The sequence below is a fragment of the Telopea speciosissima genome, chromosome 3 (assembly GCF_018873765.1).
Source record: "Telopea speciosissima isolate NSW1024214 ecotype Mountain lineage chromosome 3, Tspe_v1, whole genome shotgun sequence".
NCBI classification, from domain to species: domain Eukaryota; kingdom Viridiplantae; phylum Streptophyta; class Magnoliopsida; order Proteales; family Proteaceae; genus Telopea; species Telopea speciosissima.
The window spans coordinates 3,397,926-3,422,517 of NC_057918.1; the positions used below are offsets into that span (position 1 = coordinate 3,397,926).

Consider the following 24,592-nt stretch of genomic DNA (forward strand, 5'->3'; position numbering starts at 1 on the left):
ACCGATTCAGGGGAGTTTGAAAATCAGATCAAATAGTCATCAATCGCACTAAAAGGATTTTGATACGGGATTTTTTCTCAATTTGAAACCCTAATTCCTTAAAGGTTGAAAGGGTTTTGAAACCTGCAATTCATCTTCTCCAATCGATTGGGGAAGATGAATTGCAGTTTTTAATTTTTTATTTTTTATTTTTTTATAAGGGTAATTTTGTCAGTTTATCTCTTATTTTTTACACTGTCAATCATGAAATGTAGAATGGGCTTATTTGTTATTATTTGTAAACCTCAGGGGGGATATGCAAAATTTTTTAAAATTGGGAGGTACAATTATCCTTTCTTCAAACCTCAGGGATGGTATGTATAAATTTCCCTTTCTTTTACCATTTCAAAGGTTTAGGGTTTGACAAGAAAAAAAAATTGGGGTTTGATGGGTTCATCTAGCCTTGCCTTACCCATCTTGGAATACCCAAACAATAATATTAGGTTACTGTTAAATATGTAGGATAAACAAGGGCTTCGATTACTCCTATCTTTCTCCACATGGGCTCGATAGAAGAAAGCTTCTGATGCATCAAATGTCAATAATTAATTAATACCTGAACTCTTTGATCTTTTGTATCTTTTATTGAATACATAAATGTGTAAACGAGCTGAGTGATGAGTTGTAGGGATCCATGTTCTTTGATTGAAATTGAAAATTTTCGGTTTGGGAGGAATATTGAATTGGAAGTAACTTGTAGAAACAGGTGCCCCACTCAGTTGTTCGATACCAACATTCTACTCCACACCCATACCCTCCACCCTCTCAGTCATCTCCTTTTTCTTTGATTTCTTCTGCCGATGCCAATGTAGAGAGCAACGTTACATCTTACCTCATCATATATAAAACCCATCAAACCAAGGACAAAAAAAAAACCCACAAATGAATCAATCTCTCTTTTTCCCTTTCTTTGTTCCATAGCTGGAGTTTAGTTTATATTTATTTGGTGCATTTTTGTTGTGGGTATCTGATCATGCGTGTTTATTTGAAGGTTTTAGATTTTGGGTATTTTCTAAATTCTTTCAATGTCTCGTATTCATTCACCTTCCACAGTTCTACATTTGGTATAGTTCTTATTGATTTGTCGATGAAGAAGATTGTTTCCATTTAGTTCGTTTAGGTCCTGTTGATTTGTGGGGTAAGAGATCCAGATTGACACTTCAGAAAGAAAAGGAGGGGGAAAAAATTAAAGGAAAAGAGATTTCATCTCTGCAAATTTGAGCCCTTCTTTGTTTTGAGGATATTTTGGGAGAGAGACAATGATGACAGATCGATGGGGAAAAACATATCGGTGTTGGTGTTCTTCCTTCTTCCGTCTTCAGAGCATGGAAATGGGTCCAACAATGGTGTCTACAACTTCACAGTTCTTGCGTCTTCTTCCTTCAGCCCAACAAAATATTGAAGGGGTGAAAACGATGGATGTTTGTTTTTTTAGGTAAATGGGGTTTTACATTAAGGGTATTATGGTAAGTTTATCCCTTTTTAAGGGTAATTTGGTCATTATCAAAAAATTAACATCAACTTAACTACAAAAGCCTAACAGAGTGGACTAAGTTGAAATATAATCATAGAATAAGGGCAGTCTGTGATATTTTTTCAAAGTTTGGAATATCCATAACATATTGAATACTTATAAGGGTGTCTGTGAAATTTACCCTTTTTTTTTTTTTATTGACTAAAATGATTCGATTCGATTAGAGTTAAACGTTCTTAATTTTATCTTACAAAAAAAAAAAAAAAAAATCTTAATTTTAAAATTTAAACCAAATCATTTATTAAACGGTTTCACAATTTGATGTAAACGGTTCGGTTCGATTTCGGTTTGATTTTGATACCATGGCTCAAACCATTCCGAAATCCACATATAATAAGGGCGAGGTTTTTTGGTACTCTGGTAGTGCTTGAGCTCAGACTCAGAACTGGTAGTGCCATGGAACGCTCGTCTGCTACGCTGCCCTCCGATTCGGGTTCAGTGGTTGGGGCTGGGGGTGGGGGAGCTTCTAAGTACCTGGCCAACCTTCCCTCTCGCGGCCTCTTCTCCTCCACCGTTATCTCTTCTAATCCGGTACGCCCTCTCTATCGCTATTCTTGTTGTGTTCTGTGCTCAATTATTCTCTAAATCCCTAGTTATTTTCCGTTGATTTGACTGTACCGTAAGCACATTGCCGCTTCATCATCTTCATAGTGTTCATATAGTTCTTTTTGGGATATTGATCAATGGCGGGAAATATAGAGAATGACACTATCTTTGTGATGGCAAAACTTGTATATTGATTGTGATTTAGAATGTTTGGAGATTTTATATTCTTGGATCTGTCTATTGGTTTAGAAAATTGATGCTAGATGTACTTGTATTATGACTGTAATTTCTGTTGCATGCTTCCAAATGCTGAAACAGAAAAACTAGTAAGGATAAAGTAAGGAATGATCATATTAGAGCTGGTTTGGTAATAGCTCGGATACTTGATAAGCTACGAGAAAGTCGTTTGAGATGGTATGATCATGTTCAACGGAGGCCTTTGAATGCTCCAGTACAGAGGAGTGATTTGATTCAGACTGAAGGAATTAAAAGAGCTAGGGGCAGACCTAAAATAGCCGTAGGAGAAGTGGTGAGGAAAGACATACATAGCTTAGGCCTTGTATCAAGTATGATCTCGAATAGAGCTGATTGGAGGGCAAGGATCCATGTAGTCGACCCCATTTAGTTGGGATAAGGCTGAGTAGTAGTTAATGCTTCCAAACACTAAAACACATGTAAGCGGATGCTTCACTTTGGCTATCCTTTCGTCTCGTTCCCAAGAGCATCACTTATTGGGTTGCGCAATTGAGTTCCCGAAAATTTTAATGCCAAAAATTTTTGGTGGGCCTTCAAATACTCCATTACAATTGTTACTCATGCTGATATAAATCCTCAGGGTGCTGCCCTAGTCCCCTCAAACCTGTATTTATTTTGCTAGCCCTAACTAAGGAAAGTCTAACCGCCACAAGATTGGTATTTTCTCCTTTCCAAATTACTAACTTAGTTCCATTATTTATTTTACTCACAAAGGCAGTTCCTTGGTGCAACGGTAAAGGTTGCTCCATTGTGGCCAAGTGGTCAAGGGTTCGAGTTTGGAAACAGCCTCTCTGCGAAAGCAGGGGTAAGGCTGCATACATTATGACTCTCCCCAGACCTCACAATGGTGGGAGCCTCGTGCACTGGGTACACCCTTTACAAAGATAGTTACTATTGTTACTGTGGAAGTGATATCAGTTTGGACATGAGTGAATTGGAGACTTCATGACATATGTCTTTTGTTGAAACAATTGTTACTGCTCTTATTCCCCGGGGAGAGAGATAGTAAGAAACAAACATTGCTGCTGCATAGTAAACTTCTGAAATTCTTACACTCTTGTTTAAGACTCAATAAATTTTGGTGAAGTTTAAACACTACAACATTCCAGTTGTTTTAACAATTTTGGACGGTATTTATGCCTGAAAAGTATTTTTTTAAAATATTTTTTACATCACTAATTAGGTATTTCTGTATTCTTTGTCGTTGTTTATCATCATATGTTAGATTATAATTTTGTGCATACAATCATATAATATTTGTTATAAACTATTCCTGGTTAATTGTCTCTTTAGTACTTAACTATTGTACTGGTACTCTTTTCCTGGGTGCCATCTTAATTGCAGACGGATTTTGGATACAATCCAAAATTATTCATACAGCTAGACTAGATCTTCTCCTCCGTAGTTGGGAAACGTTGGTAGTATTGTGGTGCATTTGCTAGAGGATTTCTCATTGATGTAGGATGTATGGTCCCGCATTCTCAAGACTCCTCTAGGATCTTTATAAGGGTAGACTTGATACATGGGGATTGTTCCTGGATGTCTGGGTTGTTGAGTTGAAAATTTGGAATTTAAACAGATTGTCACAAATGGGATGGAAGAAAACCTAGCTAGTACAAATCAATATCAAAATATCCCCATTTCCAGGTCTCTGAACTGAAAAGGTTTTTTTCGTTTTTCACCAAAGTTGGAAAGGACTGTCCATACGCCATACGGTCATTTGTTGTGTGATTAAGACAGGATATATTTATTATGGGAAAAAGTTCTCTGTCCAGGAGTGTGGCCTACGCCAGCATTCCCATGAGTCTATCTCTTTCCTCCCCATGTGAAAAGACACCTCTGCCCTCTTGTTTTAAGGAGGAGAGAGATAGACACATGGGAGTGCTGACGTAGGCCACACTCCCGTACAGAAAACTGCTTCCCATTTCTTATATTCAATTATTCATATAAATGATGAAATATTTTTGTAACTCTGGTATGTGATTTTTTTTTTTTTTGATAAAAGCATTTCATTAATGTGGGAACAATGTTCCCGAAACATCCGCAAACAATAGAGGGGAGATGAAAGGGGGAGGGATCGAGAGCCAGCACTTAGACTGCTGAGAGCCCGCAGCCGTGGAGGCTAGCAGATCAGCAACGCTGTTGGCCTCACGAAAAGCATGAACAAACATACTACCTTCGAAGGAAGAAATGAGAGACCGACAATCTAAAATTATAGCCAAGATCCTCCAGGGTGCTTCCCTGGTGTGGCCAAGGAGAAGATTGATGAGAAGTAAGTTGTCACTCTCAATGATAATGTGTTTCAAATTGAGGTTTCGGGCTAGTGACATTGCTCTCCTAGCAGCTAAAGCTTCCGCCACTAATGCAAAATTCCAACCCACGTCCTCCGAAAAAGCTCAAATAAACCTGGCAAGACTATCACGACAAACTCCCCCAATTTCTGCTTCACCTGGGTTTCCTTTGCTAGCACCATCTATATTAAACTTGAGGAAATAATTTCACATAATGTCATTTGGATGTTTTAAGATATATTTAGCCCATATACATTAAGTGACAAATAAGGATCAAAGGAGTAAATTAGTAAAAATCAAGCATCTTCATTCTCCCACTCCGACCTTTCTCTTCCTCTTTTTTTTTTTTGTTTTCTCTCTTTTTCTCTGCAACTGCAATCACAACCATAAGTGATGCTGGGTAAATGTGCCATTGCTGCAACATGGTGGTTGGTGATCGTCTACGACTCCGGCAGTAATGACCTCTTTTTGATGGTGGGAATCTCTCTCTTTCACCAGCAACTGCTCTCCCTTGTTCAATCTCCGATCTCTCTGTTTCAGGTGAACTGCTCCGGTGATCTTCACAACTCCGGCAGTCTTTTCACTGATGGGTGATGGCTCACGGTTCGTGGTGGAAAAACTAACATCAAGGTTCACCCACACCAAGTTTCAGGTTTAGAATGATTTAAGATTAGGATTTCATGGTTTAAAATTTACAGGTTACATTTTAAGGTTTTAGATTTACCATGTTAAGGATTCATGGCTATTTCTGGCAAAGTTCTCCAGCGATTTTGTTGGAGGAGATGAGGTTTTAAGTTTCAGCAAATTGATGGTCTAGATGATTTTTTTGAAAAAAATTTGTAATGGCTGTTTTCTGATTTTCCTGACTATTTTTAGTGATAAATATGCAATTTTCTAGGTTTAAAGAAGAATAAGGAACCAGCAACAGCGGAAACTCATAAATTTAGATCTGTTTTGGGGTAACAGATCAGGATACAGAAAAAGAAAGATGTAGGTCATGTAACAACTATTTATGACAGCCAATGATAGCTTTGAAGAATAAACAAACAGAAGATATTTTGTCAATAGACCAAATAGCAGCACCAAAATCCAACTGTCCTGCTTCTTATAATCCGGCATCAAACAGTTGAGTTCCCATTCAAGTTGACCCCTACCTTGTTAGTTTGTTGGATAAACCAGCTAATGTCATGGTTTTCTGGTTCTGGTTTTAACTTGTTCACCTGTTGGTTTCCAGATTTCCAGTTACACTTTGCAACTTTTCAACCCATCTGACCTATTGTCTGTTCTCTACTCTGCTGTTGTTAAAAGTATATCTCATGTTATATTTCTATTTATTATTTGGTGCCACCTTTGGTTTTTTATTTAGTTTCATTCTAAATTTCTTGTTTTGTGGTAGAACTATTTGTTCTCTAGAAGTGCAGTTCTGCAACATATTATGTTATATAGCCAGGTTTCTAGCATTTTTATAGTCAGGCTAGAAGTTCTTACCCTCACATATATTTCCATCCAGAGGAGCAACTAATAAAGACGAACCAAACAAACATACTGATTAGGTCTCTCACACTTAAGAAACAGAAAAGTGATTCCAGCTCAAAGGATGTGAAGGGTAAAGGTACAACTGAGAGCACCAAGGGCAAGAGGTATTGATTTGGTTCTTTTGGAAAAAATGGAGTTTGACTACTCTCCTAAGTCCTATTTTCTATTTTATTTTTACGTCTTGTAACTGTGTGCACCTATGCTTTTACTGTGCGTTCGGGTGTGTGTTTTCATCATGAAATTCTAGGTTTATGTTTGACTTCCTTATAAGAGTCTGAAAGTAGAAAAGTGTGAAGAATCTTTTTTAAAAATAAATTTGCACAAGCTGTGTAGTTTTATACTTCGGGTGTGTGTTTTCATCTTGAATTTCTAGGTTTATGTTTGACTTCCTTATAAGAGTGTGAAAGTAGAAGAGTGTGAAGATTGTTTTTTTTAAATAAATTTGCACAAGTAGTGTAGTTTTATACTTCTGTTTTTAGTTAGTAAGATTTGTTGTTTGTTGCGTTCCTGGGTTAAAGTTTTTTTATTCAAATATCTTCCAACAATTACAATAAATAGAAATTTCTGTTCATCACAATCCTTGAGCTAGCTTGTGGTACATAATGGTTTTGCTTACATCATGATCTTTTTTCTCGTCTCCAGAGCTGCTGAGAGAGCTGTAGATGGGAGGGCTTCAGCCAAGAGAGTGAACATGACAAACCGTTCTGGAAATCCTAAACAAGGTATGCTGTTGTAGTTTTCTCTATTCTCTAAGCAGATGAATACTCTGTCTTTGTCTCATCATATGGTTACATTTTTCTCAAAGTTGGTTGTTATTCATCTTAATGTGCATTATGCATTTATATAACGTATCAACTTGTGATCTACATTTCTTGCTTATAGCATCCTATCAATTTTATTTACCTCTCCTCCCTTTAAGGATATTTGGTATTTTCTTTCATTTTCTTAAAGCTTATACTTGATATGCTCATGGATGATGAGGGTCATGCTTCTGACCTGAGGTATGAGAAGTGTGTGCGCCGCACCTTGGATTTATGCTTTACTCATGCCTGATGAATGTGTTATGCCTCAACCTTGTGCCTTGAGGCTTTTTGCTACTTGTTGACATTTTCAACTCAAATCCCTTTTTACACAAGTCGATGTGATACTACTAGGTTTTTATGTTTCTTGAGAGATTCCATAACCTACAATGTAAACATGCCTAAAACTTGGAGCTGAATTGGAGGGAAGGCCAAGGGACCATATTATCAATGATCAATGATCAATAATCCATGATCCTATTCTTGATTACACCAGTGAAAACTGTCTATCAACTGTTGAGTCTCTGGAATCATGAATTTGAAACCACTAGCCAAGATTTTTCTGTACTAGTTTTGGTTCATCCAAATTTAGATGGTCTGTATTTCTGCAAGCTCATAGAACCAGATGATATTGTTTGTTGCAGTGGAGGATATTCATTTTTTTGAAATCTAAAGTCAGACATTGTAGTTTCCATCTGAGTTTTATTTTCTTTTCATTTTAGGCAAATATTCTCATGCAAAATTGTCTTATATTAGAATCATCAATATTTTGTGAAAAACATCAGAATTGTTTTATTTAAGCTTCATTTGAGATTCTAATGGATTATTGATTGTGTAGAGGGAACCAGTACTCGCACATTTGAGAGGGATTTCCAGGGTCTTACTGTGGAGAGGCTGCGTGCCCGTCTAAAGGAGAGGAGTCTGTCAGTCAAAGGAAAGAAGGCAAGGACATAGGCATCGATTTTTAAAGTCATTTACATATACTTCTCATTTTAAGTATCTCTCCATTGTATACCTGGAACACTATCCTTTTAGTGGAGCCACTTAGGGTTGATCCTTTTGATTTGGTGAATGGTCCACTCAGAGTAGATCCTTTTCATTCGATAAATAGGTCTCCTTGTTGACGTTGCTCTTTGATTATCTTATTGTTCCTTTTTGAGCTTCGGACTTGCAATGCAGTTTCGTAGCCTACATTTTCTTGAACAATTTGATTATCCGCTTTTTCATCTAACCTTAATCGGTGAACTTGGGGGGACTACTGATTGGACTTTCTGACTGCTCTGCATGTGTACAACCCTCCGGAGGAGGTGTACAACCCTCCGGAGGAGGGGTTTGTCACCTGAAAATAGGCGGCCGGCTGGGGGATGGATATATCAGAAGGGAGGTCTTCTAGGGTCATAGATTTTATAGTAGCAATCCATCTTCTATTTTCATTCCTTTTTTAACATCCATAATCGGTCATGTGTGCCCTTGTGCAGGATGTACTGATTGCACGCCTGAAAGGTGATAGGGTTGATGGCGAACCATAACTTTGAAGGGTACCAATCAAATACCCGGATGTGTATACATTAGTGCAGGTCCATGAGGTGATACAACTTATTTTAATATTGGCTAACTGCTAAACTAATTCTAATCTATATTATGTTTGTTTTTTTTGGGGGGTGTTGGGTGATGTAAGAGTTTCTTGATGCATAGGAAGGTCTATCGCAGTTGTGTACATTATAGATTCATTTATTTTGCTCTGTTATATAATCACATGATTAAGAAATGTTCATCAATATAGCATGTGGTTTACTGTGACATTTATTTTTTTACTTTGGGGGGGGGGGGTTAGTATGTGGTTTTTCGATATAGCGTGTGGTTCATCGATGTAGCGTACCACTCTCTATCTATTAGACTAAATTTATTCTTGGAATTATTCTGTTTGGACGACTAAAGTAACAGTCGAAACATGCACTCTAGTTAGTTTGAGTTTGTGAAGTTCCTTTTGGCTCTGTTTGGTTGCAAGAGAAATTATTAAAGAGTAGGGAAGTGCAAAAATCTAAACTTAAAAAGGAAACTTTAGTAATCATCCAACATGATTGGATAAATTATTTGAATTTCTTACTATATATAATAATGAAGTTTTTTAGATGTAATAATCATGTGGAATAATGATTATAAAAGTTTCTTTTTTAGATTTGAAATTTTACTTTCCTTCCCCTTATTTTCCTTTGCAACCAAACAGAGCCTTGGTTTGAAAAGTAAAATAAATATTATATTTAAAAAGCATTAATTGGATTTATCTTCTCTTCCCTTCCCTTTTACATCCAACCAGATGGAGCCTTTTGGAATTTATTTAGGGGAATGAAATATGGGTGTTTGTTCGATTGGTGGATGAGGTAGCCGAGACTGGATATGTGGAATTGTGGATCTTTCTCCTACCATGTGAAAAGCTTATTTGACAACTCATATATACATCCAATGGTTGGTATGGTTATATCAATCAGCTCTTAATGTGACAAGAAATAAACCTACCCAGCCAAGTGTAGTCATGAGTTATGTGGGCCACCAATGAGACCTTCAGGTATTCAAAATGGTCATTTGAAGTTTGAACTATGGAAAGGAACATTGGATAATAATGGTTTTACAATGTTTAAGCACTATCTTTTCTAGCAAAGGAAAAATTTCTTACGACATTGTGGCCTAGTTTTGTCAAGTGGAGAGATCACCATAATGTTCGATAAGTAGTTGATTGTTACGATCCTGCTGTCCCACCCGAGAGTAATGAACACTCGTGGGTATCCCACGTCGGAGAGTAATGAACTTTGGTATGGGATAATATAGTCTTGGCACCTTCATCTACTGAACTGGTTTTGTGGGCTGAGATCCAGGATCGGAACAATGGTATTAAAGCGGGCTGTCATGTCTACGGGTCAGGGCATTGGCAGGGGTGAACAATGGAAATAGCTAACTAGTGCTCGAGGTGTTCGGAGTGAAAGCAGTCATGGAGTGGGCCGCTGGGAATGTCGGTTCGGAAGCGTAGTGGAATGTTATGATCCTGCTGTCTCACTCAAGAGTAATGAACTCTGATGGATATCCCACATCGAGAGTATTAAACTCTGTTGTGGGCTAATATAGTCCTGGACACCCTCACCTACTGAACCGATTTGTGGGCTGAGATCCAGGATCGTATCATTGATTCTCTGGATTTGATCATCAAATTTTGCGCCCTATGCCATCATGTAGTATAAATAAAGCAAGCTACTCTTTCAAAATTTTGATTATGCTAAAATCTAACGCATCGGGAGATGCTGCCGACAATATATCCCTAAATTTTATGCATTAAGTGAAGTTTTTTTATCTTATGTGTAGCCAATAATGACACAACGGTTTTTGGAGGATCCGGCTCCTCTTCAGTGAGGGCATCACTTAGGGAGCATCCAATAGCTGGGCATGCTAGGTGTGTGTCGGTATGCATACCGGTGCGTGCACATCTTGATGTGCACCTAACATGCCCAGCCGTCGGATGACTCTCTGGGCACTCAGCCTCCCTAGACAGGAGCCCGACACATGGCTTTTAGCAATGTTATCAATGAGGCCAAGATGCTTGAATGCCTAAGCGACACTATAATCAGTATGGATGTTAGAAACCTAACCCCAGTTACTAGGGTATTGGGTTTTTTTTTGTGTGTAAGAAACTAGGGTATTGTTTCAGTTTCAGGGCACTCAGCCTCCCTAGACAGGAGCCCGACACATGGCTTTTAGCAATGTTATCAATGAGGCCAAGATGCTTGAATGCCTAAGCGACACTATAATCAGTATGGATGTTAGAAACCTAACCCCAGTTACTAGGGTATTGGGTTTTTTTTTGTGTGTGTAAGAAACTAGGGTATTGTTTCAGTTTCATTGGTACCTGTTTTGAGGAAGTTTTGAAAATTTGATCACAAAATATACCATTAACAATAATATGATAGCTCATGTGATGTATCAAAGATTATTAGGAGAAATAATTGTCACGGAGGAAAGGGAATATACACCCTTGGTAAAGGGGGAATCTCTTAATCGATATTGATGTGATGTTATGATTGGACTTTGGGTTCATGATTAAGCTACACGATGGATGGTTGGGGTGGATGACGAGATTCTCTCTTCACCATATGTATAGAGAAATTGGCCTTGAATTGCATGTGAGACATGTAATTATTTATAGGGGCGTTGTTCTCTGTGTCGTTGCATAGGTTGCGCCCAGGCACATGGGGGTGGGTGCAATGACCACCCTGCCCCCCTACACAGGCTGCCCATGTGCCTGGGCGCAGCCTGCGCTGCGGCATAGAGAACATTCTCCCTTAATATATTAGAAAAAATGAGGTATGAATACATATAGGGTCGGACTCAGCCCGAGGCCTCAACCCAGGCCCGGCCCGGCCTGGCCTTGTTAGGACTAGGAAAAAGTTAAACTCAAGTCCGCCTGCAGGCTGACAAACCAGGAACCAGGTCGGATTAGGGCAGACTCGGGTTCACCGGGCCAAATTGACACCCCGCGTAGACGAAGAAAAATTTGCGGGGTTTGACTCAGGTTCGAGGTGGCTGGTCAGATTCGGATTGCCAACTTTGTCGCAATTGGCAACCATGAAAGAAAAAGAAACAAACATTCCATTTTTTTTGTGACGAGCGCCACCGGCCCACCGAAATACGTGAACTCGTGAAGAAAAAAAAAAAACCAAAAATCCAGAGTGCCGGATTGACACCCTTAACGATTAACACGCAAACCTCCACTAAGCTCGGATTAATCGCACTAAGCTCTGCAGGGCCGCTGGCATCGAACGAACTACTGTTTCTTTCAAGTTTCATCTGCGACTCAAAAAGTTTTTCCTCTCTCTCTGTGTCTAAAGTTCAAAGAATGCCGGGAGTGATAGGCCCTGCTGACTATTCACAAGAACCGCCTCGTAACTCATGCCTGAAAATCAATTCCAAGGTAGGCCTCTCTCTATCTCTTGCTTCATTTCATTTTGATCGTATGATTTTGGTGTTAATATGGCTGAGCACATGAATTAGGTAGTGTTAAGCTTATCTTCTCGTATATAGAGTTTTCCTTCTCTCTGTATTCGAGTTATTTCACTCCTCCGTCTGTTGTAACTATAGGTCGGGGATTTTGATTGTTCCGTGGATGTACCAGATTGAATTTGTAAAAATTGGATTCTTGATTATTCAAGATTTTTTAATCGACTGTGCAAAGATCCCTGTTGGTAGAGACAGAGACGGTTAGGCCATAAATCAATTTTGAAGATGAGAGTCCAGAGTTGGATTTTCGGCTTGGAAGCATTTTCTTCCAGGATTTTATATTCCCTTTTTTATATTGATATTTCCTAACGGTCGTCTCTGAACAGATGAAACATTGCCTTGAGTTTTAACACTTGTATCCCCATACTGGTTTCTACCCCAAACTAAATAATAATAAAAAAATAAAAAAATAAACATATTAGTTGGAGTAGGACTTGTCGGAACTATTTCTGGTTTTGATGCTTGCGAGTCCTTTCTCATGGTAAGTTTAGGAGTTTATTCTCTCAGTTTTGAGTCAGTTATGGATTTTCCTAGTTGACATTCCAAGGTTTCTCTCAGATTCAGAAAGCTATGGCCTGTCTTCTTTTGAGTGATGTATCTGGGAGCTCACCCCTGCAACCACTTTCTGTAGCATTTGGGTACAGTGCAACAGAAATTTTGTGGCTTCAAGAAGAATGACAATCAGAGGGAGCACCTAACTCGATTTGCTCATGCACTCATAGATTCAGAACATGGGAAAAAAAAGAATTTATATATTGAAAACAATAGAAATCCGATCTCCCTTCCTGCTTAAGTAATCTTTGAAAATATCAAAATCATAAGGAAGGGAAGCTTAAACAAGTAAGAGGGAAGCTGTGAGCAGTGGAAAGAAGTAGAACAAAAGGTTCAGAAGAGAGATTGGAAAGGTTGACTGAGGAACTAGATTCTAGCATTCTTGTCTCAGATTATCCATTTCAATGGCTCAACATTCCCTTTCCTACTCCCTTCAATATCTTCCTCGCAGAGATATACACCGACACTGTACTCTTGCAATGGAGGGAGAAAAATAAAAACACAGTAAGGACTGATGAATGAAAAAGGTGAAGATGGCACTGGGGAAGAAGAGAAAGAACACCAGAGGGTTTGTACTTCCTAGGGTTAAACAGTGGTAACCTCCCCTTTCGATACCAATAGACTGAAAATATAAGCCCTAACAATGCCCCCTTCCTGGGGATTTACACAAGACACCAAAAGAGAGGGGGGGGGGGGTTTACCTGACGGAGTACTTGCAGCAAAAGTGGTCTTGAATGCTCAACTGCACGTGTTCATCATGTCAGCAGCACAACTGGTTGCCGAACATAGGCATATACTGTAACACTATGAACTGTTACAAATCCATAACCCATGCAAAATTCTATGTATGAAACATATTTTGAGGGGGGGTTGAAGAAGATAAACTCTATAATGAAAGGGTATTTCTGTCAAGTAGTATGGTAAACAATGAAAAGACAGATCATACTTTTATATAATAGTATGATATGATATGATATAATATGTATTGCTTTAGAGACTTCAAAGTACCCGACAATGCTGCACTCTCTTATAAAATAAAGACCAGACATCTACTAGCACTGCTCATTTGCTGAGCTCTATGATGCGTGACATTGATGGAAGTTCCTTTGGTTACCCTAGTCCAACTGGCATCACTGGTGCATTTCATGACCGTGAAGGCAATTTACGTGGTTTTCTTTGACTATATCTTTGTAAAGAATTGCCAAAGCAGAACTGAAATCCTTTACTTAATTTTCCTATTTATCTGGTTCACAAATTGGATCCAAAGGAAGTTGCAAGGAAACTTGAGGATGATTATTTGTTGGGTTTCGTCATGTGACATGGGTTCATCTAGATTTAGTAATTCGCTGGTCAATGATCTAGTGAAGGCTGGAGCTACAAGGGGGTCTTTGTAATGGAGGTTTGTTTCTGTATAATTGAAATCTGATAATTGTATCATGCCCTGCAAGAGTGCTCCTGGCCAATTGAATTGTGAAAAGTGCAGAATAGTTTTAAAAAATGTGGAAAATCAGAATCTGTCATGTTATTGATTGTTTGTTTTGATTTGGCCGTTTGGGTATCCTTCTTGTGGAAGCATGTCACGCCTTCTCGGTTAAAATGTGGGAACATTAGAAGCTCTGGAGGTTCTGGGTTGTGTTTTCAAAGGTTCAGACTGAAGCACCATCAAATTTAAGCTCTTATATATATATGAAGTACAGTCATGTTTTCTGTTTGAAAATTTATAGGGTTCAGCTCTGTGAAGTATGAATGTAAACCTGTCTCTTCTCTTTGTCCTGGTGCAGGAGCCTTTCAATGCTGAACCACCACGTTCGGCCTTGATTTCATCCTACGTGACTCCTGTGGAGTTGTTCTACAAGAGAAACCATGGTCCAATCCCAGTGGTTGATGACATTGAGAGGTCATACCCCATTGTACTTTCATTTCTACAGTTTTGCAGTAACCTTTCCCCCTAATTTTTTAAGGTCATTCTGCCTAGAAGGCTTACACTGACTACCACAACCTGTTGGGAAGAACAGATATCGTGTTTCTATCTTTGGTTTGATCAAAAACCCCAAGGAGCTATCCATGGCCGATATAAGGTGAGCTATGAGTATAGGATGTATTGTTGGTTCTTCAGTTGTCAGCACCTTTTAAGATGTAGGGATCCAGGGCACTAAGTTTGATCTTCCCTCTTTCTTCTTTCATCATATGTAAGCAAACTTCAATGAGGTACTTCATTTTGTGAATTACAGGAAGCTACCCAAGTACAATGTGACTGCTACATTACAGGTATTCTCATTGCAGATATGCTATTGGTTCAGATTCTTTGTTGGGTGATAGAATCTGCAGCTTCAAGGTTCTAATGATTAGTGTAGTCATGTTCCAAGACCTCAAGCATTGATGAATTCCAAGTTACACAGTGTGCAGGTAACAGGAGGACTGCAATGAGCAATGTAAGAAAAGTGAAAGGTGTTGGTTGGGACGTTGCTGCAATAGGAAATGGTTTGTCATGCCTTTTTTTACCTGTCATCTGCATTTGAGTTCTGGGTTTTCTTGATGGAATAGTGTATTTCATTCAAATAATGATGGTTTTTCTCTCCGCTTACTCTTTTCTGGTGTGTGGGTTGTTAGGATTAGGTTCATCACCCACTTTGGTTTCTCTGGTAGCTCTGTAGGGACCTCTGGTTGGCCATGTGGATTGTGCCATTATATTAGTAGCATAAGTTGTTGTCTAATGGATAATTGGGACTTTCTGAGTTGTACATAGCTCTCTGTTAATGAGCTCCAATGGGCTTATATCCTTGTGCAATGGAGGGTGGGCTTGAAATGGTATAATGACCTGTTGGGATTGGACTGGAACTTTGAGTGCAGCAAAATTTTTGTCAGAGCCTTATTCAAGCATTTAGAACCATTGGCTTAGTTAGAGATGTAGATCGCTGTGAATTACAAACATGTCAATGTGATGATATAATATGACTTCTATTGTAGCAACTAACTAGGAGTCTAGGTCTTTTTGTAGATTGTGTATGGTTTTGTAAATCAGGCACACATTTTTGAAATCTGTTTTGTATTATCCTGAAGACATGTAGGCCTTATTTTAACCAGAGCCTGGTCTGATACACACCAAAAATTAGCTTGATTGTCAGAGGTCTGAGCTTCTGCTTGAAGTCAGACACAAATTTTAGTTACAAAGAGGAGTTAGGCATGGTGGGCCTGGCTCAAGTCTAGCCCATGGATAGTCCGAGTAGTGAAGTTTGCAATTTTATAGCAAATAATGGTGGTAGAAGGGGCTCTCTTATTGATATTGTCATCTTTGGCTTGACAATATGACAACTTGGACCTAATTTCCACAATTTTTTGGTTCTTTCAGTGAATCATCCATTTTTCTCTCTCTCTCTCTCTCTCTCTCTCTCTCTCTCTGCCCCATATTTTCTTATCTCAGTGTATTTCCTTTTCAGCGGTTTGGGGTGGGGCCAGATTGGCAGATGTCCTTGAACTTGTGGGGATACCTAAGCTGGCAGCTACCACACCATCAGGAGGAAAGCATGTTGAATTTACTAGTGTCGATAAGTGTAAGGTGATTGTTGTTATAACATGGTTTCTCACTTTCTTTGATGGAAGTAGTTCCCCTTATTATTAATTTTCTTTTTAAATATGAAAATTTGTAGGAAGAGAATGGGGGTCCATATAAGGCGTCCATCCCTTTAAAGCAGGCAACGAGTCCAGAAGCTGATGTTTTACTTGCATATGAGATGAATGGAGAGGTACATGAACTGTACATCATTCTTATCTGCTGGGTGGATCTCCATATATTTTAATCAGTCTAATTTATGGTATAAACTGCATGTCACAATTGGTTTTCTTAGTGCTCGTCATAGGCTTCATAGCTATAGCTGCAAGCCTGAAAAGTCAAATTTGCATAATATTTTAGTTGTATTTTTTTATTCTTTCAAGTTTTAACATGACTATGATGGATCATACTGCCAAAATATATTAATATGATATCATTGCATGATAGGGAGTTACCACAAAGTGACAACTTTAGGTATCCAATCTTGAATAAAAGAGAAATAGAGGATGATATTATACAAAGAATTAGAATTGGGTAGATGAAATGGAGGGGTACATCTGGAGTGTTGTGTGATCGACGTATCCCTTTAAAACTCAAAGGGAAATTTTATAGAACAGCTATACAACCAACAATGACTTATGGGGTTGAATGTTGGGCAGTAAAGGAAAAAACATTGAAACAAACTTTATGTGGCTGAATAAGGATGTTGCAGTGGATAAGTGGTAAAACTAGAAAAGATAAATACGGAATGAACAAATTAGAGCAAACCTGGGCATTGCCCCTAGTCATGATAAGTTGCAAGAAACTCGTCTAAGGTGGCATGGCCATGTGCAATGGAGGCCTTTGAATGCTCCAGTACAGAGAAGTGATTTATTTCAAATTGAAGGAGCTAAAAGAGCTAGAGGTAGGCCTAAGATAACCATAGAAGAAGTGGTGAGGAAAGACATTTATAGCTTAGGACAAAAATGTTGTATGGCTTTGAATAGAGCTGATTGGAGAAATAGGATCAATGTTTTTTTTTTTGGGTGAATAATATTAAATAGGATCAATGTTGCTGACCCCATTTATTTGGGATAAGGCTGAGTTGAGTAAAATTTGTGTATGAGTTTTCCAATATATCTTCCATCACATGGAAGATAAATGTATTGGTAAGTTTCCAGGCTTTAAGTTCGAATGAAGCATGATTGAAATTTGAATGTCAACTCACTCTATATGGTATTATGGATGGAAATTAGCCATATGGAATGCCTGAAATACCATAGCAATATGCAGAGGTGTACAGTGAAAGCACTTCCAAGTGTTTAATGGAATGTATGCAACTCAAGCCAACTCAACTCAGCCTTATCCCAACTAAGGCTCTCTTTGTTTCGGGAGTTATTTCTATTTGATCTAGTGTTTGGTTTAATTTCTGGAACCTATTTTGATCTCTAGAAATAAAAATAGTAGAAATTTGAGAAATAGGTAGAGACCTCTTTCTATTTCTCTGCCGCCCAAGGAGGGGCTTGCGTCTGATTAGCTAGTTGGTGAGGCAATAGCTTACCAAGGCGAGGATTAGTAGCTGGTCTGAGAGGATGATCAGCCACCCTAGGACTGAGACATGCATAGACTCCTATGGGAAGTAGCAGTGGGGAATTTTCCACAATGGGCGAAAGCATGATGGAGCAGGAAATCATTTGTCTATTTGTGCTTAACTTTTAACTAGCTCGTGCATATAACAAATTGCCCTTTCTTCTCCATCTATGTTGTTCTCTCCTTGACTGGAAGGGAAGAGAATTTGTTGTGCAAAGATGAGCCTCTCTCTCTGTGTGACAACTGAACCAGATCCGCCAGAAAAAGAAGCCACGGCAAAATCTATCTGATTTGACTGAAGCAGACCTGCTGTCGGAATCTTCTTTCTCTCTTTGATCTGACTGAACCAGATCCACCGGAAAAAGAAGCCACACCAAAATGTATCTGATTTGACTGAAGCAGACCTGCTGTCGGAATCTTCTTTCTCTTTGATCTGACTGAACCAGATCCACTGGAAAGAGAACAGTGACACCTCGGAATCTTCTTTCCTGCTTTAGGTATTAGCACTGTGGCATTCAACCTAAATGGTTTCAATTTCAACCAATCCGTAGTTGACAGTCAAGGTCGTGTAATTAACACTTGGGCTTCTCTCGGTTATTGAGTGTAGCCCTTTAACCAACGCCTATCGAAGGAATTGTTTCTAAGCCGACAAAGGCACCTGACTTCTCTTTGATCGACTGAACCAGATCCACTGGAAAGAGAACATTGACACCTCACGTCCTTCATCCCAAGCCCCGCTTCTCCGACACACACATACACAAAGGCACTTGACTTCTCTTTGATCTGACTGAACCAGATCCACTGGAAAGAGAATAGCAACACCTCACGTCCTTCATCCCAAGCCTCGCTTATCTGACACCACCCTACACACACACACACATACACAACTGAACCAGATCCGCTGGAAAAAGAAGCCACACCAAAATCTGTCTGATTTGACTGAAGCAGACCAGCTGTCAGAATCTTCTCTCTTTCTTTGATCTGACTGAACCAGATCCACTGGAAAGAGAACAGCGACACCTCACGTCTTTCATCCCAAGCCTCGCTTCTCTGACACCACCCTTGATGCCCTCATTGCCGACTGACTCCCCTTCCTGTTCATGTATGGGAATTGAGAGTTGTTTCCAGAGATCTGAATCTCGGTAACCCTGCCTGTTTGTGTACGAACAAGCGGTTGCAGGCCATAGAGCGGCAGCTCCAACAGATATATGGTTTTCCTGTTCGAAGTGGTGGAGGATCTCGACTTCAGCCCTCAAATGATGCTCCAAAATTCGGACGGGCGTCTTGGGGATAAGAAGGGAGGCTTATGATAGAGTCCCCTTCATTTTTAGGAGCAGCGCCAGCCACAGCAATGAAGATGACTACCAGTACCACAAGCAGTGAAGCGGGGGATGAAGAGGTGTTTTACCTGGAGATGGGGATCAGAGCTAAGAGCTTTTGCACTTTGCCAACATCAAATGTGTCGCCCTGGTGAGCAGCACTCAAGGAATCTCGTTACTGGGCTATTGTTGCAAGTCCTCAAAGAGAAACAGAAATGAAATGTAAAGTGGAATAGAGATCCAAACTTATTTCCAATTCTTGAAACTATTTACAAGTGAAGCAACCAAACAATTTTTTTATTTTGGACCAAAGCTTATTTCTCAGACCTATTTCTAGAAATAGTTGAAAAACAGAAATAAAAGTGAACCCAAAGAGAACCTATATGGTTCGGCTACATGGATCCTGTATTGCCATTCAACTCTAATCAAAGCCATACCTGTCATCAACCCTACCCATGCATGTCTTTATTCTCACTCACTTCCCCCAAAGTCATTTTAGATTTGCCCCTTGCTCATTTGGTTTTCCAATTTGAATCATATCACTCCTTACCGGTGTATTATGAGGTCTTCATTGCACATGTCCATTGTTCATACCTCCTCAAAAGGCTTTCTCTCAACTTATAATGGATTACACTATTCCTAAATTACCTCTGTTACAGCCACTTATCCCAAGAGCTAGAGCTATTAAGGGCTAACAACAATGTATATCAACACACAACACCCCCTGCATGTGCAAGCTCTCCCCCCCCCCCCCCCAACAACACACACACACAGCTCTGCACGTGGCACCAAGGGGGCACAACAACACATAACACAAACCCCTCACACTTACTAGGTATCGAACACACGACCTCTAGACTCTGATACCATATTACAATCACTTATGCCAAAAGCTCGAGCTGTTAAGGGCGGGCTAGGACAACGTATGTCAACTCACAACAACAACATCTAACGTGTTCATTTCTTATTTTATCATTTTCTAGTCTTACCACTCATCCTTAACATCCTCATTTCAGCTACACCAAATGGCTTCGAATGCAATCGATGGAACTTATGCTCCGAGTACTTGGGTTCAACTACAAGGATCCTATTCTGCTGTTCCTTTCTTCATATCTTCATTTAAGTCGAGAAATGGTTAAGGAAACATGACCCTGCTTTTCATAGGATATAAGGAGAATTCCATACGATATAATGAGATTTCACGATTTTCCATTTTTACACCTTAAGCCTTAATGAGAGTTTCTAAATGATTTTTACAATTAGAAATAGGGAGGTCTCTAAACTTATATCAACATATGAAATACACCCAAATTGACTTGGAAACAAACCCTGTTATAGTTGATATCAAATTGGGAATGGTTTGTTGTTGAATTCAACTAATTAACTTGAGTGAGGTCTTGCTTTCACAAGCTTAGGAGGTGGACATGATAATTGGTATAAAAATAATCAGCTATACCATAAGCTCAAGAGACAGGGATGCAAACAGTAAAAGGACTAGAAGGGAGCCAGAGGATTACACGAAATTCAAATTATTGTAGAGGCAACAGTAATGAAAGCAAAGAGGCTTCTCCAGCTGGTCTAACCAAACTCCAATCAGATCCATTTGTCTTTCGATGAATGGTTCATCTCTCTTCTATCCAACATCTCCAATGTCCTACATAAAAAATCTTGAACTAATCATCAATCTATAGTGCTTCAAAGTATCAACAACAATTGATGACTCAATGTTCACCAGTTCTGACCAGATTTTTCTAAACAGCGAAGTGAAATAGATGACATGATTAGGAATTAATCTGCTGTTCTCTGAGAGGGATCTTTCCTACCATCTGTATTTAATTCTAATGATCTAATCTGTAGTTCTGTACTTCGTGTATATCTGCAGCCATGTATGTGTTGAATGAATTTGCATCCACTTCTAGCGGCTCTATGACCTTACCGATGTTTTTGCTTTGCGCTGCAATGTCCTGTGTTTGGAAAATGGAGACAAACACCACTTACATAAATGGACCAATATAAGAAGGTTAGAGAAGAGAAGCAACAAAGTTAGGCTGTCACTTAAGTAGTTCAGCTCAATCAGGGGCAGTATGGAAACTATATGAGAAGTGAAGGAATGGTTTTATATAGTTTAATGTAAAGTCAATTTTGCATGTTTCCAGGGAGGGATGATTTGAGGTGGAAGTAAGATAAGAAAGACAGAGCAAAATGGGAAGTGAAGTGTGGATTAATTCCATCGGAGCAAAGCTATGAAAGAATCATTTTGCCTGTGTCAAAAAGCCAAAGCTATGTTATAAATGTTATGTAATATTTATTCCTTTTATTAGCTTTGCTTTTCTTTTGAATTCCTCCTGGTTATTGCTTCCTAAGAAAACTTTTTATTATTGGAATTGTTTATTTTCTTCTTCTGTCGATCGATGTACTTGAAGTTTGATTTTCTCAGAAAACGTATGATTTCCTGTCCCCCCTTGCACTTGAGCTGTTCCTTTTCCTTTTCCCCTAATAATTATCAGTGGTAATCTTCCCTTTTTCTTTTCTATTTCCATTTTCCTTTTATAATTTCTTTTCAGTTTTTCGTAAGAGTAGTCCTGGCGTTGTTGTAATTGAAATTTAATTTCGTGTTGCCATGCCAAAGCCTCTCAACAGGGATCACGGGTATCCGTTGCGTGGAATTGTCCCTGGGGTTATTGGTGCCCGTTCTGTTAAATGGTTGGATTCCATCAACATATCTGCAGAAGAATGCCAGGTTCAAAAAATTAAGCAAATAAATTAACTGTTTTGAGGAGTCTCTATGTTCTTTTACATTTTTAAAATTCACCACTTTGATCTTACATTGCTACAAAGCAGGGTTTCTTTATGCAAAGGGACTACAAGATGTTTCCACCTTCTGTCAACTGGGAAAATATTAACTGGGCAAGCCGGAGGCCATTAATGGATTTTCCTGTTCAGGTATTCCCCACATTGCATGTTAACACAACTTCTTATATGTTGTCTTGCTGCCACTTCGTACTGTTTTCTTGCAAGTCAGGGTTGTTGGCTATGCTTGTCTAAAAAATATTCTGAAATATTTGTGAAATACCACTTGATGCTGAGAAGAACTTTGACCAGGCCTTGTGGATCAACAATGTCTTTTTCTGACTAATACTTTGGTGGATTCACAGTGTGCTATATGTTCCTTGGAGGATGTGGATGTGGTAAAGAAAGGAAAGGTAAATGATCTCTTCCAAATTGTACCGAGTGTATATGGATATGTTTATGTGTGTACATGATCAGGCATTTAATGTTATGTCAATTGGTTGCACCATATGAACAGCTTTCGGGTGGTTGAGGAACCTTGTGCATATCTCTACACAGTTTTGACTCAGGAAGACCCTTGTTTTGTTTTTCTTATGCAGATAACAGTTGCTGGCTATGCAGTAGCTGGAGGTGGGCGTGGAATTGAGAGAGTGGATGTATCAATTGATGGAGGGAAGACATGGCTGGAAGTGGCCAGGTGTCAGAAGCCTGATGTTCCATATGTCGCAGATGATATATGTTCTGACAAATGGGCATGGGTATTTTTTAAGGCTGAGGTTGACATCCCACGGAAAGCTGAGATAGTTGCCAAAGCGGTGCGTAGTTTTTCTGTCAGATTTCTTTTGCAATTTAGTATCATGGAACCCTAAATTGGATACATGGTTGTTACTCTGATCTTTCAAGTCGTGTCAGAAAGATTAGAAATGTGGTAGAGATTTCATTAGCCAATGAATAAGATATTAGATGCTATCTGAATAGCCGCTCAGTATTCATTATTGCGATCCCCAAGCTTCTTGGCTTTGCCCTAGCCAGCCTTCTGCATTTCTGCATCTGCTATTCTTGTTTTTATTCCATATATGTGAACCCCTTTCCTTGTCTTGATGGCCAGGTTGATGTAGCAGCAAATGTGCAACCTGAAGATGTGGCTGTCATCTGGAACTTACGTGGAGTACTCAATACATCGTGGCACAGGGTCAAAGTTAGGGTCAGTCACTCCAATCTGTAGATACGGGCGCTAGAAATAGGAACTGTAGGACAATGTACTGCTAATGTGTTTTCTGTTACAGATCTTTTTATCAGAACTTGAAAATAAAATTTTAGCTCGAGGATCATCCAAAGCAAATATCCCTCCCCATGATTGGGAAGGTTATGAACTAATGTTGTCATCGTGGCAACAGTAGTTCCTTTATGAATAAAGGTATGCAAGTTAAACCAGACAATCGTTTGATGTTTGCTTAGAACTCTGTTTTGTATTATTTTGGATACTTTCCCCTCTATATTCCTCACGTACACACGTGTGGGAAACAAGCTTCTGCTTATGCAAATGCCAATCCCTGTTTAATGTAAATGTCTTAGCAGGTGCAAAAAAGAATGCCTTCCAAAGGAATCAGTAAACCATTTTGTTCATGAAATGGTTATATCTTCATCTTATAGCTCTTGGTTTAACTTCATCAATGAGATGGTTGAGGAGTCCTATGTATGATCATTGCTTTGAGTTTGGATCAGCTCTTTGCAGGTGAAGTGTAACGACTCTTTATGTACGGTTTCATGACAACGCATATCCTTTTTCTTCCACAAATGCCCATCTAAACATCTTTATGGCAGCGTGGAGGACGAGCATTTATTTAACCAAAAGGACATGTGCCGTCATGAAACCATACGTGAAAAGCCTTCACGGGCGGGGAGTTGATCTGGGTTCCATTGTTTCACACCAATGCCATAGTTTTTTAGTATTTCTCTCTCCCTGGATGTCAAAACCATCAAGCAGATTGGTGGGGTTGGACCCTTATAGATGTTTTATCCCAGAGATCAATCTCTCCAAACGTGACTTTTCAGAATGGGTCGCCAAGCTTATCAAAGCTGTTCAAATTTTTAACACATGGAAGGTCAGATGGGTTCAAAATTTGTGGACAAGTAGATCCTACTGGCACCAGATCACAAGTAAATTTCAGCTCAAAAAGAGTTTGCTAAATGACAAAATAAAGATTTAAAAATTTTAAGACTCTAGGAGAGTTTATGGTAGTGGTTAGAGTTTATTGAACTATCAGAATTATCACAATCATTATTCCACTTGGCACATTGAGGATTGGCCACTTGGATATGCTATCAAAGCGAATTGTAAATGCAATTTTCCCGCCCCTTTGGTTTGACGGATAAAAAGGGGTGAAACTTATGTGAGTGGGTCTCACATGTTGTGAGTTGGGTTGACAATAAAAGGAAATAATGAAATATGCATTTTGTAGTGGAGTGGGATTTAATAGGAGAGAAGGAACTGGATATGGGGTGGGATTTCACAAGAAAAAAAGAAAATAGGAAGAGGAGAGAGAGATTCAAAAGTAATTTTTCCATGACTAGTACCACCTTTGGTAAGACTTTGAAAGTGAATGGGATGGAAAACAGAAGCGTGTCATCTCACCAAACAATAATAAATACATTTAATGAAAGTTTCCCACCTTTTTTGACCTTTTCTAGTGTTCTCCGTTAAACAAAGAGGGTCATTTGTTGTCTTAATATTATTGGTAATGGAGGCTTTTGCATGTCATGAGTTA

The 24,592-nt window shown here is 39.1% G+C and overlaps 2 protein-coding genes across 3 annotated transcripts; both read left to right on the plus strand.

Annotated features, from left to right (window-relative positions):
- Nucleotides 1-1,934: 1,934 nt before the first annotated feature.
- On the plus strand, nt 1,935-8,546 carry LOC122653952. Its single transcript, XM_043847916.1, has 6 exons — nt 1,935-2,104; nt 5,900-5,983; nt 6,139-6,305; nt 6,844-6,923; nt 7,840-7,943; nt 8,480-8,546. The coding sequence occupies exons 1-6, from the start codon at nt 1,970-1,972 to the stop codon at nt 8,528-8,530; spliced, it is 621 nt and encodes a 206-aa protein (XP_043703851.1). The 5' UTR covers nt 1,935-1,969; the 3' UTR covers nt 8,531-8,546.
- Nucleotides 8,547-11,828: 3,282 nt separating this feature from the next.
- LOC122654265 (sulfite oxidase) lies at nt 11,829-23,263 on the plus strand. Of its 2 annotated transcripts, XM_043848269.1 has the most exons (12): nt 11,829-11,958; nt 14,378-14,493; nt 14,612-14,674; nt 14,828-14,864; nt 14,996-15,077; nt 16,034-16,152; nt 16,244-16,339; nt 21,664-21,774; nt 21,876-21,977; nt 22,190-22,237; nt 22,424-22,639; nt 22,933-23,263. In XM_043848269.1, the coding sequence occupies exons 1-12, from the start codon at nt 11,884-11,886 to the stop codon at nt 23,047-23,049; spliced, it is 1,182 nt and encodes a 393-aa protein (XP_043704204.1). In that variant the 5' UTR covers nt 11,829-11,883; the 3' UTR covers nt 23,050-23,263. The 2 variants fall into 2 exon arrangements, with proteins under 2 accessions (XP_043704204.1, XP_043704206.1); XM_043848271.1 differs by lacking the exon at nt 21,664-21,774.
- The last annotated feature ends 1,329 nt before the right edge of the window (nt 23,264-24,592 follow it).

Excerpts from the sequence above, each read along its gene's own strand:
- LOC122653952 (XM_043847916.1), top strand. The coding sequence starts at position 1,970 with ATGGAACGCTCGTCTGCTACGCTGCCCTCCGATTCGGGTTCAGTGGTT. Across the intron at positions 2,105-5,899 it reads CCGTTATCTCTTCTAATCCG|ATTTCCAGTTACACTTTGCA; the intron begins GTACGCCCTCTC and ends GTTGGTTTCCAG. Across the intron at positions 6,924-7,839 it reads TTCTGGAAATCCTAAACAAG|AGGGAACCAGTACTCGCACA; the intron begins GTATGCTGTTGT and ends TTGATTGTGTAG.
- LOC122654265 (XM_043848269.1), top strand. The coding sequence starts at position 11,884 with ATGCCGGGAGTGATAGGCCCTGCTGACTATTCACAAGAACCGCCTCGT. Across the intron at positions 14,675-14,827 it reads CTATCCATGGCCGATATAAG|GAAGCTACCCAAGTACAATG; the intron begins GTGAGCTATGAG and ends TGTGAATTACAG. Across the intron at positions 21,775-21,875 it reads TATCTGCAGAAGAATGCCAG|GGTTTCTTTATGCAAAGGGA; the intron begins GTTCAAAAAATT and ends GCTACAAAGCAG.